The 17,893-nt window shown below is 44.7% G+C and overlaps 1 protein-coding gene across 1 annotated transcript in view; it reads right to left on the bottom strand.

Moving 5' to 3' along the window:
• Positions 1-15,525, bottom strand: part of MAP3K21 (mitogen-activated protein kinase kinase kinase 21) — a 57,709-nt gene extending 42,184 nt beyond the window's left edge. Inside the window, exon 1 of the mRNA XM_032430317.1 lies at positions 14,450-15,525. Within this exon, the coding sequence (XP_032286208.1) occupies positions 14,450-15,278 (829 nt within the window). The 5' untranslated portion in view covers positions 15,279-15,525. The remainder of the gene's footprint in view (positions 1-14,449) is intronic.
• Between the last annotated feature and the right edge of the window lie 2,368 nt (positions 15,526-17,893).

Below are 17,893 nucleotides of genomic sequence, written 5' to 3'. Positions count from 1 at the left end.
GAAACCTTCCAAACACCCCTAAGCAAAGGAAATGATTCCTGCCTCCACACTCACGTGACCCTGTGTTTCTATTGCAGCCCTTACAAAGCATAAGGTACAAGGAGTACTTGTTTTCACCTCTGACTTCTCCAGACTGTTAGCTCTGAGACAGTGAGTGTATGAGTGAGGGTGAGGGTGAGAGAGAGAGAGAGAGAAAGTTGGTAGGGAGAGGAGGACGATGGGGACAAAATGTTCAATTCACATTCCTGTTCACGTATCTACTCTGTGTCTCATCTTATTCAGAGCACGTGCTGAATGCTCTCAAATGAACACAACATGCACATTCTTATACTTGCCCTTTGCTCATGCCAATCCCATCTAATTGAAATGAACAAGAAACGAATAAGAGAGTCGCTAACAAGTGTGGCGTTTTCCTAGATGTCTTGCACATATCCATTATTTCATTCAATCGTCACAAAAATCCCAAGGGATAGGCCTTCATTATCTGAAGATAATTAGTACTGAAAAAAATAAAGCAACAGAATGAATCCACTTAAACAGTAATCCAAATTTCAGAGTAAAGAGGGCATATGTGGGATTATTATTCAGGTTTTACCTTGAAAAATAAAATGAAAATAAGTCTATTTCATCTTTTGGTTTTTTAAAAAAGGACGTTTGCGTCACTGTTGTAACTATGTGCTAACTCTTAGAAGGATAAAAACAAAACATGTGTGGGAGGTCTTTTAGAATAAATTATCCAAACAAAATTGGAGAATAGCATAAGACATTCTTCTTTTTTTGATTTTTGGAACATGATCATAAAGAGGACCATTTTCCCAAATGTTAGTTATAAGAATAATGAACATTTACCAAGTATATTCTATCTGTCAAATGCATTTACGGCTATTTTAATCATAAAGCCCACGCCGCAATACAATAGGTATTTACTGTTTACTATCTGTACTTTATAGATAAGGAAGCTGAGACATAGGTGTTGCGTAAGCTGTCCAAGGTCACATGGCTAAGGAGCAGTGAAGCTCCAGCAGTCTGACCCCAGAGACATATACTCTTAACTACTGTCAACATTGCTTAGAGGATAGCTTTTATCAGTTTTTCAGGAGAGCTTTCTTTATCCTTTGGAAATCTCTCTCCATTCAGGTGCCCATTCTCTTCTTTCTGATTTCCTATCAGTGGAGAATTACTACCTGATCTCAGTGGAGGCAGTATGGTGGAGTGAGGAAGGACGTGCACTCCTGGGCCACACTGCTTGGTTCGGATTCCCTGCTTCTGTTTCTTTGCCTGTCACGGGAATTGTGATAGTAGGTACATCATGAGGCTGTAGTGAGCAAGAGACGAATACATATCAGGTGCTTAGAATAGTGTCTGAAAGAGTATTTTGTGAAGATTACACACACACGCACACACACACACACCCTTTATCAATAGGCTTGAAAGTGTTTTTAGTAAGTCTTTCGAAATCACTTTCATGGACTTTGGGGAATCCTCTTTTTCAAGACTTGAAATTTCACTTTGCAATGGATTCGTATTGTGTTTGCATTATATCATCAAATGTTTATAATATTAAAGTCATAAAAGTCAAAGAGTTAATGCAACTGGAGAGAGCCAACACTAGATTTAAACATGAGTGGGGACTTGCATAAGTTGCCAATACTGAATAAATATTGCTGTGTTGTAACATTTCTTTCCCCACTGACCTTCTAAAGATGAGATTTAGAGAGCAAGAAGCCCCTGTTCTATTTTTTTTAAAAGATTTTATTTATTTATTTGACAGAGAGACAGCGAGAGAGGGAATACAAGCAGGGGGAGTGGGAGAGGGAGAAGCAGGCTTCCTGCTGAGCAGGGAGCCCGATGCGGGGCTCCATCCCAGGAGCCCAGGATCATGACCTGAGCTGAAGGCAGACGCCTAACGACTGAGCCACCCAGGCGCCCCCCACCCATTCTATTTTTATATCCATTACATAGATGATGATCAGCTTTAAGGTGGTTTATATGCCTGCTCACGGTTACACAGTTGATAAGTAGCAAGGCCAAAATTCTACCATTTTTCCTGCTTGTAATCTCAACGCTATACTATAAAGTGAAGGATGGAGGGGGGTGGTGGGGGGGGAGACTCACTTCTGTTTGGAATAGCCTCTTATTCTTTCTGTCCATCTATACTGTACCTATTCTCAAGGCCCAGATGCCTTAGGAAAACCTTCCAGAGCATAGTACAAAATAGGGACTATTTCATCTTCCCAATCATCCATTACCCACATATTATGTTGTTTTGTCCATTATCTTTTTACATAAGACTAATTGCCCTAAATTATATATGAATATATATAAATATATATTACTCCTAGGAACTGAATTTTACAGATTTCCCCTGTGCCCCCCAATATCACCTAACAAAATATCCTCTACATTGACTGCTCAATGAAATAGTTGATATTAGTGATAATTATCACCAGTTCTAATACTAAGAATATTGCCTACCACTTACTGATCCTCTTCTATGTATAGTCGTTTCACACATTTAATATCTCTTTTCACCTTCACACCATTCTGTGAAGTGGGAATTGTAATCTCCAGTTCAGTCTAGAAATGTTATCCAAAAGCATGTGGCTACAATTCAGAGTCAGATTTCAGATCCCACCTGCAGACGATTTCCCATCTTCTGCAAAACTGATAAAGCTACTGGTTGTGAGAAGGGGGCAAAACAACCAGATATTTCATTTTGTAGATTGCTGAAGAGACTAATTTTTTGAACGTTCCTTCCTTCCACATCAGCTTAAGGTATATTTCTCAGTCCTTACTCCTCATGAATATCAAGAAAAACAAATATCTAGTCCCTTAAAACCCTAAATACTTAAACCACAGAAACAAACAAAAAAAATCAAATTAATCAGCTACTTCATCAACAATATTACATTTCTCCACTCACACTACTACTAATTTCACTTTTAAACAACGGTTATTTTTACCACCAAAAAGAACCCCAAATTAATGCTCAAAATGGCTTGTAGTTCTATCAAACTTTGTTTTCCAAGACATTTTCCCATGTGTCCTTCACCCTTACAAACATCCACATAGGAAGGCATGAGGAAGCACTGATTAAAACAGGCATAAAAATGACTGTCCCTCCCCCAGACCCCAGGAAGACCTGGCAGCCCTTGAGAAGCAAAGGCCAAGAATGCCCCGAAAATAAGTGAAAACAGAAATAAAAGTGAGAACTAACAACAAAATACTTAAAATTGATCGCTTTCTAAATAAATGTCAGGGCACAATGTGCTATGAGCAGCATTTGTACTGATGGTTTCAGAGCGTCAGCCCTACCCCCCCGCAGTCCAAATTTCCACAGGAGCTAAGTGCCTCCACACTTTGCACAGAAAACAAGTTAAAATAACACCGTGAATGCCAAACGTTTAGAGGTCCATGAAAGGCCCATTGTTTTGGATTCTATTTCAGAGGTGTTCAGCAGAATTCCTGAAATTCCTTATCTTTTGGGCAAAGTGACCGAAACCAAAAATAGCCAGTGTCCCGACAGGTAGCTTCGGGCACCTGGCCAGGTTTCAGCCTGAGGACTCCAGGTTGGCGCCAACTTCCGCTTCCTGCCCTTCTCCAGGAAGAGCCCAAGCACAGCAGCCTGCCACCAGAAATTATAATGTACAGACCAGGCAAATAAAACTTTTTTGGCCACAGAAATGGTAAATTCTTGTGGGTAACCTAGCGACGGGTGTTTGAGCCCCCTTTTGTGAGACTTCAGTGAAGATTTTTGACCCTTGTTAGCCCTGTTCTTGAACAATCAGCCTTTACAACCTTTACTTACTCTACTTACTCAACCATGAGGCACGTGGTTTTTCCGGCTCCTTTGAAGTTCCACATTGCTATTTTCAGAATTATAGCATATAATGTATATTTTTTTAAAAGCAATTACACTGTATCCATTCTATTTTCTCAACATTTATGGGATTGCTGTGTCCAAATTCCATTTGAGTCAAATGGGGTTAGTTTCAATTAATCTTTAACTAGGAATATATTATCAGGAAAAAAAAGTCATAAGAAAGAAAACAGGTCTGAGAAAAGCAAAATGTGGAAGACTATAGTATTAATGAACACACTTTTCTCAGCCTAAGGAAAGTTACTCTGAGAATTTCAAGTCTGAAAATAACCACCTATAAGGAATAAGTGCTAAGCTTACCAAACAGCACCACATCTCGCGTATTTCTCTCCATCTATCCCTCACTGGCACCATGTTGCCTCCCCCAACACACACTCCACTCACCCACTCACCAGTCTGTGGAGGCAAAGGCAAACCTTCCCCGTGGCCTTCAAGCCCCTTCTGGACCTCATTCGAAATGACCTCTCCAGATCCCGTGTCCTCTACGATGAACCCTGCATCCTAACAATTCTGTGTACCACTGGCCACCTCTGAAAAACACAGCACTGCATCTGGGCACCTGCCATATAGAACACTCTCCCATCCCATCCTCCATGAAAACCACATGGGGCGGGCACCCCACTTCCTGCATGAGCATCAGGGGACCGGCACTGCCTTCCCACCATGGTGTTAACTGGGAGACCACTTCAAGTCCATCAGCCTTTGGAATCTCTAATGCCCCTTCTCTAAAAAAAAAAAAAAAGAACAACTTCCTCACTCCCCTCCTGCTCCAGTATTACAGGAGTCAATAAATACCTTCTCCCGTTGGGCGCCTTCCTGCATGACCTCAGCTAGAAGTTCCCATTTCTAATGCCCTGAAGTTCTATCATCATGTTTACCCTACCTGTTCTTCTCATCTCTCTGATTAAATTAGAAGCAACTGGAGGATAAAATTTGCACCTAATTAACTTTATGTATTGATTTACTGATGCTACACGGCAACCATTCATATTTGTTAAATGAATGGGTACATAAATACTATAAGGGGGAAAAATGAGTACAAAGAAGATGAGTTATGAGCTTTCTCACATGAAGTCAGCTGCTACTACAGAAAACCAACTCACCTCTGCACTCCCGAAACAGTATTAGGAAACGAAGACTATTTTAAAGAGAATTACAACAGAATACTTATTTTGAATTCCTGTCCGTCTGCAGCATTTGACCCAGTTGATCATTCTTCCCTGAAACACGTTCTTCACTGACCTCCAGAGCATCCATGGCTCTCTGGGGCTCCCTTTCTTTTCTAACTGCTCCTTTTTCTGATTCCTCCTATCTCCCTGATCTCTAATTACTGCAGACCGCCAGGACTAGGGCCTTGGATCTCTGGTCTTTCTATCTACTCACTCCCCAGATAATCTCAGCCCACCTCCGGGCTTTAAATACCAGCCGGATGCAGATGACTCCCAAACTCACCTCTGCCCTGGTTTCCCTTCGATCTCTTGTCAACGCTGCAGCCAGCACAATCCTGCTAGAAAGCAAATCAGATCCCAGTCCCCAGTTCGAAACTCTCCAGGGTCATGGTAAAGTCAAAGGTCTTGCAAGACCTACCAGACCCTGCCTGACCTGACCCCCCACCCCCTCACATCCTATTGCTCTCCTTCAGTTCTCTCCAGTCACACTGGTCTCCTGCTTTGGGGATTTTGCAGTTTCTGTTGCCCCTACCACAGTGGTCTTCCCCAGATGACGCATTCCCTCATTTCTTCAGGTTTTCCTGATCAGCCACCCTTTCTGGAAGGCCTTCCTTACCCATCCAACCTAAAATTTCAACTGCTCACCTCAACAGATTCACCCTCTTCGATCTTACTTTTTTAGTTTTTCTACTAAAGCACTTACCCACTCTCCAACATGCTACATCTTTTATTATTTCTTGTTTGAACGTCTGTGTTGCTTACTGGCATGTAACTTCCGGGAGCGGAGTAATGTGTTTCTGCTTTGCTCACTACTGAACACCAAAAGCCTCAGAGGGTTCCTGGTGCATAGTGCACAAGATGGACTTCTCTAAAGAAAATAGAGATGTGGTCGGTTAAAATAGAGCTTCATCTTGCTCTTGCGCCACAAAGAAAAGTCACTGTACAAACCTTTTCATGGATGCATACAATGCTCAGCTTTAATGAGAAAACTTCTTACACTTCATTGTGTGTGCAAATCTAGTTCAATATTTGTGTCCCCTTAGTATTTTCACAAGGTAGATGCAAAGCAAACTGAGGAAGTCTTCCACAATATTCTACACTAAGGTATTAGTAAACAGAAAGCCATATATCTGATATTATTTGATTCAACATTTGCAGAAAACCTGAAACTAAATGGACTCCTTCAAATCGCCTTAAGCCAGTAATAACTCAAACATTCCTATATGCAATCAAGATACTTCCCCACATGGCATGTGATTTGGTCTTTTTCCAATAGCTTAGAAAAGCAACTAGTAATGAAACCTGGTAGTGAAACAGTTACAATAGCAACATAGTACTTCATGCCTCCTCCTTGACCCTCAACTTATCAACCCAAGTTACAAGCAGACCTGCCAAAGCACACAGATGGCAACACTCCTGCAGAGAACAAAGCTCCAGACTGTTTCCTCATACTGCTGGCTGGCCCCAATCAAGCAAATTAGCCAAATCAAAAAGACCCTCACCCCTATGCAAGATGAACAAACATGTGATTACAGGGCACTATATATTGCAGAATGACTAATGATAACGTTCTTAAGGTTATAAAGAGTTGTAGAAAACTTTTAAGTATCAATGAGTTCACACACACACAAATTAGGAGATATTTAAAGCACTCAAAGTGTTTCTAAACAATATATAAAAATGAGCATAGTCACCAACTTCCACTTAGATTGTGTCTTACAGTTTTTAAATACTTTGACATATACCAGGTGTTGGCAAACTACATCCCATGGGCCAAATCCAGCCCAGTGCCTATTGTGTAAATAAAGTTTTATTGGAACACACCACAGTCATTTGCTCACATACTGCCTGTAGATGCCTTTGGCTACAACAGCAGAGCTGACCAGTTGCAACACAGACCTTATGGTCCACAAAACCAAAAATATTTATTATCTGGATCTTTATAGGAAAAGTGTGCCAACCCCAGAGTACCTATCTCACTTTATCCTCACATCACCCTATTCAGGAAGTCAGGCCTGTGAATCCATAGCTGGTGATTCGTGGAGTCAGAGGGCAAACCTCAGACGCCACAATGACACTATTTGTCACCCAATGTTAAAGGAACAAATGCTTAGAGAGATTCCTTTCCCCAGAGACACAAGCCCAGAAAAAGCTACCCATACTCTCACCTGGTGCCTTCCATGACCAACTGTGCAATTTCATCAGACACTTAACTGGATTTGAGATACAGTCTGGGTTCATGGAAGGATTTATAGATCAACCCAGATAACCCTAAGAAGGAACCCACAAATCTGGTCCTTCGAATAGCAGTTTCCAAACTTGGCTCTGCATTTAAGTCATCCAGAAGCTTTATAAAAAATACATATTGCTGCATCAAAAGCTCAGATGGATTAATGGATGGATAGGGTTAGATTTGTGTTAAAACAAGTCAGTAAAACATGAATGGTAGAATCTGGGTGGTGAGTATGTCAGTGCTCACTTCAAGTTCCTTCAATTCTATATTTCAAGATTTTCTAAATAAAATGGTAGGAAAAAAAAATTCATTGCTTGTTCCCAACCAAGGTCAACCAAATAAGAACATCCAAAAGTGAGACAGGGAATTTTACTTTTTAAAAGCTCACGAGGAGCTTCTGATGCTACATTAGGCGTAGGAACAACTCCTCTAGAGTGCCATTCTATACCAATAGAACTGATCATCTAGCCTCGGGGGTCTCAAAGTAGGGACCCTTGGGCATCCCTAAGGTAACAACAGATTAAATTCAGAAGCAGATATGAACATCCACTTGTCTTCTATTAAGTCTGCCTTCAAAGTGAGCTTCAAAAGGGTAAAGCAATGCCACTCCCCTTTCTAAATTTCTTTTGGAAAATAAGATTTTTTTCCCCATTAAAAATGCTATGTTAACATGTAATGGGTCTGTTGTTTTTATATTATTAAACATTTTTAAATGTATCATTTTAAGTTTCTAAGTTGGTAAATATCAATAGCTATAACCCACATAAACAAGAGCTCTTTGGGGTCCTGATAACAAATATTTGAGAACTGTTCATCCAGGCAGTAGATGGAGAAGATAAATGCTCAAGTTCCAGGATTAGAGGCTCTGATTCAATTCTCTGACAAGCCAAGTGAGCTTGATAAAGGCAATTAAACCCTGGCTTCAGCTTCTCCATCTGTAAAATGGGAATAAAGTACCTACCTCAAAAAGGAGCTGTGAAGAATAAGTGTGGATCGAGGTTGGGCAGTACCCGGTGCCTTGGGAGCATTAGATACGAGTGAGCCCTTGTGCCTGATATGACTATTCCTTAGTTAAAGCACCTGAGATGAAGCAGTATTTGAAAAAGATGAATTTTTTAAAAATAACTAAATTCACACACATTGGAAGTCACTTGTACAAATTTGTTTCAAGCCCCAAAATAAAACCAGCACAACTCTGCCAGCCTGTCTAGGAACCCTTCCTCTGCCCCCCAACACTCCTTTATGGAGGTGTATCACTTTTTTGGAGGTCCTGAGGGCTGGGGAAGGTTTGGGGACAGTCACTCTGATATGTGGACTGAAAATCATCAGCCTGGCATGGTAAATCTGGTCACTGTTTTCTAACTCTGGTGAATCAGAGAGAGAAAATGCCCTTTACTAACTGACCAAATGAATATTGATTATAAAAACTAGGTCCCGGTCATAAACGATAAATAACTTACGTCAAACCAATGTCTAAGTATTGTAATTTTTACTGCCCCACTGATAACCTACGATAGTAGAGTCATAAAGCAAATTATCCCAAGCTTGTATTTTTTTTTTTTTCTGTATAGATGTTAATCTTTCAGCAGAGCAGACCACTTTCCTCCTCAAAACCTCCAGTGATTGTCTCTTGTTAGTCTATCCGTGTTAGGATGGTGTTCAAGTCACCCACTCACTGCTGGCCACATGCTAAACGCCTGTTTCCTTCCCAGAAAACCCCTTGTCTATCTTTCATTCTAGCTGCACCCAACTACTCTTGATTCCCTAAAAAAAAAGCCCTATGTTTTTATGCCAGTTTTTCCACGAATGCCTTTGATGGGGTAAAGAAACATCAAACAGATTTTCCCTCTGGGACTCTGTCCATCTCCAAGACAGGACTTCAGTAGACAGTTTCAGAAATCAAGAAATTCAGGCTCAATGAGGTTATACAACTTGCCCAAGGTCACACAGCTTGTAAATGACGATAGCAATAATCGAACCCAGGTCTGACGGACTTTGAAGGCGATGCTCCTGCCAGTAACTGCACCATTCTGGAGAAGTTCAACACTTGCATGCTTGCGCGAGAAGAGAAAGCAGGGCTCACAGACACCTTCTGAAATGGATGGAGTGGTCTTCCCCTCTCCTCGTTCCTTCACCGTGCTTTGATACACTTGATGATGACTACAAACACGTTCAGATGTGTAGAGTGAAGAGTGAGTTTGCATAATCCAGAACCAAATAACTGACTCCCCCCTTTACAACTGGAAAAAAATGAGTGGTGGCCTGTTATTTTTAATATGCAAGTATGAAAATGGTAGGGGATGATGTGGGGACCGTTTGTCATTGCTCTTCTTCTAAAAATAAATCCTTTAGCTTTTTTTGTGTCAGAAGCAGATTAGCCTTTGCCACCATTGGGGTATCTGTACTGATCTCCCTGTGCCCCCTGGAGTGGGAAGAGGCCATGGCATGAAGCTACACGTCTGGAATAAAAGAACAGACGAGAGGAGAAAGAAGATGTGTGTCTTTTAACTGATAATAGCGCAATTAATAGCTCCTCCAAATCACTCCAATGAGCAATTTAAGCACCTTAGTTGGAGATTAACATTTCCTATAATTTTCTCAAATAGTTCCTTTATTTACACTGTATTAATGAGAAAAAATTTTCCAAAAATTAGATTCCTTTGTAGTTTTATTAAGAGCTCTAAACTGCATTTGATACTAAATGTAACTATGCCTATTTATTTATTGTAAATACCATTGTAGATAATAATACATATAATAATTATTCCCCAGAAGGTTACAAAAATGTCAAGCTAAAAAGATGCTTACTCATTGAAATAAAAAATATAAAAGTAAGTAGCTACCAGAATTTGTGGCTCAGTTTCTCCTGGAATGTTTATTTTTGCTAAAACCACCACCGCCACCACAACACAGTATGCAATATTAAAAAAAAAATTATGCCACACAATCTTTTTTCAATACTGAATTATGCCGGAATAAACAAAACATGGACTAAATTCTAATAATTCAAACCATCCTCAGTAATTCACATATCGTACTAGTTTATCTTCACTCCTTCTTGGTAACCTCCCTGAAAACCACTCCCTGTTCCTACCAGCCTGGGTGAAACCACCGAGTTCTTTGAAGGGAGCAACATCGACAGCCTTCACGTTGGCCAATTTTAAGTCCATCCTCCAGAGCGGTCAGAGGAATCTTGTAAACATGGAATCAGATCCTACCACTCCTCTGCACAGAATGCTCCCAGGCTCTGGACAGATGGCACTCAGAGTGGGACCCATGTGGGTCATGACCACAAGCCCCACCATGCCTACCTCTACTCCTCCCTCTGCCTCAGCCTCCCAGCCTTCCCTCTGCTCCCCGGGAAGTGAGGCTCATTCTCCCTCACCCTCTCTTTGCCAGGATCTTTGCTTGACTCATTCTTCTTCCTCACCCACATCTCCGTGTCACTCCTCAGAGCACTTTCTGTCCACCACCCCAGTCTGTTAGGGACCCTCACCCTTGGCCCCATCACCATCTACCCCCCATGCTTACTAGTATTTGCCATTGCATGGCTACCATCTATCTTTCCCGCTAGACTACGCCCAGTGCCAACAGGGATATTGTCATGTGGTTCGCCACTGTGTCCCTGGGTCCAGAAGTGACTGGGGGTGAGGGAAGGGCTCAAGATATATTGAACAAATGCATGGTGATTTTTCTCTCTTCTCTGCATGCACAGAAAACTGGTCATGCTCACAGGAACCCAAAGTTGCTTCATACTCCTCTCTAGTTGTTGCAAATGGATAGACTTGGCAAAGTACTTTCTACACACTTTACATCCAGGGAGTGCCAGAGCCTGGCATATTTTAACAACATAAATGATGCTTAAAACTTGCTAATTTGGTTCAACTTTCAATCTTTTGCTGTTAGAAAAGGAACAAAGTTGTTTGTACCATCACAACACAGCTATTATTTTAACATAAACATTGTCTCCCACATACAATAAAACTTAAAAGTAGACCAATGAGAAAAGAGGAAAGAAAACATGTCAAGAACCATATCTTCCTATGCCAAACTTAAACATTTGTTTTAAACGGTAATTTCAACTAACTTGGTTCCAGGTAGTTTTACACTGGCTCTTTGTGGACTCCAGAATGAAGATAAAATTCAATATTGATTTTTAAAATCAATTGTTTACATTATCATTAACTCACTACCACCATTAGCAAATAACCAATAAATTCAAACAAAACACACTGTAATAGGGTTTCTGCTGTTCTCGAAAGTCTAAACAAGAAGTCATGGTTTCATGTACCACAAAAGAAGTTCCAAAGTGTCTGCATTTATTCACTGAATAAATAACACCAGAGAGCGAGGATAAGGCAATGTGCAAGGCACTGTGATTTGCATATTTTAGGCCCTATGCAAAATGTTCCTGTTATAGTCATTTAAAAACTATAGTAATGGTCATATTGTAACAAATATTTGGCTAGGCTAGTGACCAAGCCAATTATGTCTTTTTTAAAGTGCAAAAATTTAAAGCAAAGGTGACCTTGCCTGACAATTATGGAAATTAAAATGCTCCAGGAAGTTTGGCAATTTCTTCTGAGCATGGAAAGGCTTTCAAAAAACTGAGTTGCACCATATAAGCACCTCCAAATGACATATCTACCATCTCTGTTCTGCTGTTCAAGTTTCCTGCTGTCAATAAAAACTATTTAACCATGTTATTATTCCAGGGTCATGTTATTTCTTTTTCCTCTTTAATAGTATTAGTTCTTTGAAAGTTCTTAATTCATATAAAAAGGTTTATGATTGGAACATGGGTTAATCTACCCTTCTATGCATTTACCAACATTAGCAAACATGCTAATGGACAGACTGTATGGACCTCACGCATTATCACAACCCAACAAAACCAAGTAAGCGTAATGAAAAAAATAATCATTACAGGCCCTTTTGTTTTTTTGGTCTAAGGATCAATCTAACCCAGATCGTTTGCCTGTGTTGGTAATTTGATGTCCTGCAACAGAATCAGTCGTAGAAGCCAGGTTCCATGTGTATCACAGAACTGCCACAAATGCAAGCAATGATGCTCTTTTTTGTTGTCCTTAAAATAACCTGGTTTTGCAGAAAATAACCAGCAGAGAAGGGCTTGCAGGACATCACTGCGGAGAGAGCCTATAGGACCAGGACAGGGCACACAGGCCTTGTTCTGTGGCAGCAAGTTAAACACATCTTTCACTGAAAGCACATTTTAGGAAATAAGCACCAACTGGGAGTGAAGTTTGTAGGGTTTGAAGCATTAACAAAAATAAGTACATTGAGGGGTGCCTGGGTGGCTCAGTCATTAAGCGTCTGCCTCCAGCTCAGGTCATGATCCCGGGATCCTGGGATCGAGCCCTGCATCGGGCTCTCTGCTAGGCGGGAAGCCTGCTTCTCCCTTTCCCACTCCCCCTGCTTGTGTTCCCTCTCTCGCTCTCTCTCTCTCTGTCAAATAAATAAATAAAATCTTTAAAAAAAAAAAAAAGTACATTGAAAACTGTGCTATGTCTTTACCGTAACACAGTCCAAAAGTAAGTAATTCTGGAGTCCTTTATGTGGCCTCTGTTCCAACTCTAAGAACACATGCTACCATGCCACTCTTTTATGCCATAGCTTGTTTGAATCTGCTTCTGACACTTGAGCAGTTGTCCTCTAAATTATAAGGTTATAATTTATATTGGGGGTTAGCAGGGGGCACAAAATAAAATCCAAAGCAAGTATCCAATGCCTACATGTAGTTACCAACACTTAAATATTCTGACTCCCATAATGAAAATGCCACCCTCGTCATTTTCAAGTAGCTTTCAGTGCTGAAGAATTTTGAATAGGAAAAAGAATCTACACAAACACAAAACAAATACATCATTTCTTCTTGTCACTCTTCTTCCTTCAGACTTGGGGAAGGACACTGTTTCCGTTTGGGTTAGCGCCTGTCCTAGCAGGTTTTACCAGATTGAAAGACATGCAGCTGTGGTAGGCCAATGCCAGTTCCGGCTGCATTTTTAATCTTTCATGCGATTTCATCCCATCCTAAGAACACGAAGTGATCTTCAACGTTAAAAAACCAACTTTATTTTTTTTAAAGATTTTATTTTTTTTTAAATTTATTTGAGACAGAGAGAGAGAGAGAGAGAGAGAGAGGAAGCACGAGAGGGGTAAGGGTCAGAAGGAGAAGCAGACTCCCCACTGAGCAGGGAGCCCGATGCGGTACTCAATCCCGGGACTCCCGGATCATGACCTGAGCCGAAGGCAGATGCTTAACACTCCCGGATCATGACCTGAGCCGAAGGCAGACGCTTAACCGACTGAGCCACCCAGGCGCCCTGAAGAACCAACTTTAAACGGCCATCCCATTAGCTCTTTTATAAGGTGAAATTTAATAGGATTCGGGTTTAGCTCATTTGTCAGTTCTCTATTGACAGCTAGAAAATCCACCCTGACTTATCAACAAAGTAAACGATACAGGCCAGGTCTTCAAGATTTCAAGTACTTGTGCAAAGGACCACGAGCTCGCTCTAAGCCTACATGTGCATGTTGGCACAAACTGGTGTTTCTTGTCTGGAGACGATCCATCAACACCCAAGCCACCAAATCAATGATAAAAGCATACTTCGTGTGCAGAGATGTCTGAATGAAAAGTCTTTGAAAATGTCAAAGGACATGAAGCCAAGAGCGACCTCAATTCAGCACTTGTAAAGCTGAAGGAAAGGAGGGGTTTGATGAAGCCGAGGAGGGCCATGGGTTCCTCATAATCCGAGGAAGGCTCAGGTTTGCAGTTCCACTTAAAATGACCCACTTATTGTACCTAAAGGCCAAAGATTGCACCGTGAGCTTTCCAGAAGATTGTTTAGTCAGCAAGCAAGTCTGATCTGCATTTTTTTTTTAAAGGCACCCAAAAAAGCAACAAAGCAAAGTCAAGGTAAGTGTGTCACCTGCCCCAAGGCAAGTAACCAAGGTTTAGCTGAAGCTCCCGGCCCTGGAAGGCCAGCACAGAGGGTGCTGCGGGCGCTGGGAGGCTGACCCCCGCCTCCTTCCACCTGGCTCAAGGCCGGGAGGGGCCGGCCCAGGGCTGGCACCGAGGTGGGCTTCGCGGGGCCAGGCTGCGTCCCCCCACCCCCACCACCCCACCACCTCCGGCCCACTTACTGTTGCTGGACTTGAGGTCCCGGTGCAGGATGGACACGACCGCCTCCTCGTGCAGGTAGAGCATGCCCCGCGCGATCTGCACGGCCCAGTTGACCAGCACGTGCGGGGGGATGCGGCGCGCGCGGCGCGGCCCGGGCGCGCGCGGGTCCGGGGCGGCGTTGGCTGCGGCCAGAGCGCGGTTGAGCGCTCCGCCGCGGGCGAACTCCAGCACCAGGCAGAGGTGCGGCTGCTGCAGGCACACGCCGCGCAGCTCGATGATGTTGGGGTGCCGCAGCATGGCGAAGAGCCTCGCCTCCCGCCGCACGCTCTCGGCCGCCGTCGCCGCGTCCTGCTCCGGGTCCCGGCGCGCCGCCTTCACCGCCACCTCCCGGCCCTGCCAGGTGGCGCGGTACACCTGCCCGAAGCCGCCGGCGCCGATGAGCTCCTTGAGCTCCAGCCGCTCGAAGTCGACGTGCACGGGCGAGCCGGGGCGCGGCGGCGGCGGCGGCGGCGGCGGCCCGGGGCTGGCGGCCGGGCGGCACGGCGCCACGTAGTTGGCGGGGAAGATGCCGAGGCGCCGCTGCACCTGGCCGGCCCACCAGCCCTCGTCGCCCGACACGGCGGCGTCCTGGGACAGCACCTCCACCAGCTGGCCGCGCCGCAGGCTCAGCTCGTCCTCGCCGCGCGCCTCGTAGTCGTACAGCGCGGCCCACAGCCCCGCTCCTGCCGAGGCCGAGGCGGAGGCCGAGCCGCCAGAGGAGGCGGACGACGACGACGCGGAGCCGGCGGGGGCCCCCCGGGCCGGGGATACCGGCCTGTCAGCCGCGCCCTCGGCGCCCGGCAAGGCCATGGGGGGGGCGGCCGGGAGGGCGACGGCGGAGCTGGGCGACGGGCTCAGCCTCCGGGGCAGCTCGGGGCGTGCATGGTCCGGCAAGGAGGGGGAGTCGGGGACGCTGGGGTTCACGGGCCCACTACCCGGAGGCCCCGGCCTCAGCCCCCGTTCCGCCTCGTCCGCTTCTGCTGCTGCAGCGGTCCCCACAGCCGCGGGCGCTGTCGCACCATGGTGGCGCGCTGGGCCTGCGGCGGGCCTGCGGCTGGCTGGGCCTAGCCACCGCCTGGGTCCGCCCCTCCGGGCCCGCCCCGCCCCGCCCCGCCAGGACCCTCCCACCGCGCCCGCCCGCCCCGCCCCTCCAGGACCCGCCCACCGCGCCGGCCAGCCCCGCCCCCTCGGGGCCCGCCCAGACCCCCGGGCCCGGGGCCGCCCCGCTGCTGACGCTCCCGGGCTAGGGTGCGCCGCGCCCCTTCGGCCCGGGAGGCGGAGCCGGGCTGCACGAGGTTTTCGAGAAAAATTAAACTAAGCCAAGGGAAGGGCTTTGGGGAGTCCACGATTCTCTAAAAACCAGTGCCGCGGCTGAAGAGGACCCGGTGCGCTGGGGCGTGACGCGAGGGAGTAGGTTGCAGTTCTGGGAGAGTCACTGTGCATCCCAGAACTGGGGGCGGAACGCATCGGAGCGCGTTTCCAGACAGGTTTACCGGACTGCGAGCGGTCGAAATCCACCGAGCAGCCCAGAACTGACTAGATTACACATCACCGCGCCGTGAGCTGCAGGTTGTATAGACCCCGAAGCTCGTTCTTCGTGACACATCATCCCGCGTTTGCCTTTACTGGTTCCTAGAGTGGGAAAGGACTGCCTGTCCCCTGTGAACCCATAGGTTCAGGTTTAGGAAGCGTTGGCCACGACTGGGTGCTAGAGTCCTGGGCCGTACATATTCCCAGAAACGGGGAATAGAGCAAGAGAGTCCGTGCACAGAAACTCCAGGGGTCCTTGGTGTGCTGACTGTTCATTTACCGGTGTTAACCCGCAGCGCGCGGGACCAATTGTGTACAGAAACATTCTGGGAAGCCGGGCCTCCACCCTTCGCCGTTCCCTCTCTGCAGGGAACGGTAGCCTCCTAACACAGATGGAAGTGAAACTTTTATGTCTGGGGGCAGGTATCATTTCAAGTCTAGCGATAAGGAGGAACTTTGGGATTTTTCTTGTATGCACATGTTTTCTTCTCTGTCATTTTTTCCATTATTATTTTTTTGAAATCATCTTTGAGGGGTAGATAGCCCACCTCCCCTCCCTGCGCTGTTGAAAGGACAGCAGTGCCCAGCCCAGACTCACGGAGACTCCCTCCTCCGCCCCATGATCCCCGTTCTACCCCCATTTACAGTTTCTGCTCTGATCGTGACAGGCCTATACAGACGTGGATCTTCTGTCTATATTGATGGAGATGTGGGAAGGACCCCTCCAGGTGTCAATACTTCTCATTTAACTAATGTTTATTGAGCACGTACCTGTGTAAGACCCTATGCTAAGGATTGGAGGTTATGAAGCCCCTTCTCTAGAGAATGGTAAGAGAAAAGAGAAACTTCCACAACAGAAGAATAAACCAGTTTTCCTGGGCTCAAGGTAAAGAAGCACTTCATTTTGCCTGGGGTCGCTGGGGAATGCCTTGTGGTGTGTCATTTGAGCAGAGTATGACTAGGATTAATAAAAAGAGAAAGAAGGTCATCCCAAGCAGTGTGAGCAAAGACAAGAGAGAACAAATAAATATCAGGCTCAGGGTGCTGCTAGAGCCCGAGAGATCACTATGGCAAGCGATGGGACTAGAAAGAAGAAAGCCCAATTACAAAAATTCTAAAGAAAAGAGAATGTCCTGTAGTAGGCCAGAGTCTCCTGACGTGTGGGTCCTTCACCACCAGCGAATGGAGTGGCTATTTGGGTTTTATGAAGATAGGCCCTATAATAACACAATGAGAAAGTCACTGCCTTTCCAGTTTACTTTCAGTCCTTCAAATTATACTGTTACTGGCTGTGTGACCCTGAACATGTTGCTTTACTTCTCTGTGGCTATTTCCTTACTGTAAAATGGGAATAATAAGAAATAGTAACTACCTCATAGGGGGTGATAGGGAAGACTAAAAGAGGTAATGGATGTAAAGGGGTGGATGGTGCTTAGCACATAGTAAGTTCTCAATATATATTAGCTCTTATTATTGATATCCCTTTTCAATAATGAGAATGAGCCAGTCTGTGGTCAGACCTTTTGGCAAACACAGTTTCTAATCATTTAGTTTTTCTGGTACTTACACTTATGGTTGGCTTCTGTGTACGACTAGCCTTATGGGTTTTCCATTTGCAGCAATGAAATTAAGATTCTTACGCAAACATATTAAGTAAAAAAAAAAAAATGGGTCAACTTAAAACATAATTAAAATAGTACAGTCGGCACATGGATATGGCAAATATCAAGAAGGTCGTACTGTAATGAATGAGGTGGGGAATAACATGGCTGGGGGTGGTGGGGAGCCTTGATGCTTTAGGACAGAGTGGTGATAGGATTAAATTGAAACTGTCTAGAGATGAAATTAGCAAACATGGAAGCAATAGGTTTGACTAGGGCAAGGTGAGAAGCAAG

Source organism: Phoca vitulina, unplaced genomic scaffold (genome assembly GCF_004348235.1).
Source record: "Phoca vitulina isolate PV1807 unplaced genomic scaffold, GSC_HSeal_1.0 scaffold43, whole genome shotgun sequence".
In the NCBI taxonomy this organism is placed as follows: domain Eukaryota; kingdom Metazoa; phylum Chordata; class Mammalia; order Carnivora; family Phocidae; genus Phoca; species Phoca vitulina.
Note: the sequence above shows the minus strand (reverse complement) of the source record. Positions and strands in the feature narration are given on the sequence as shown.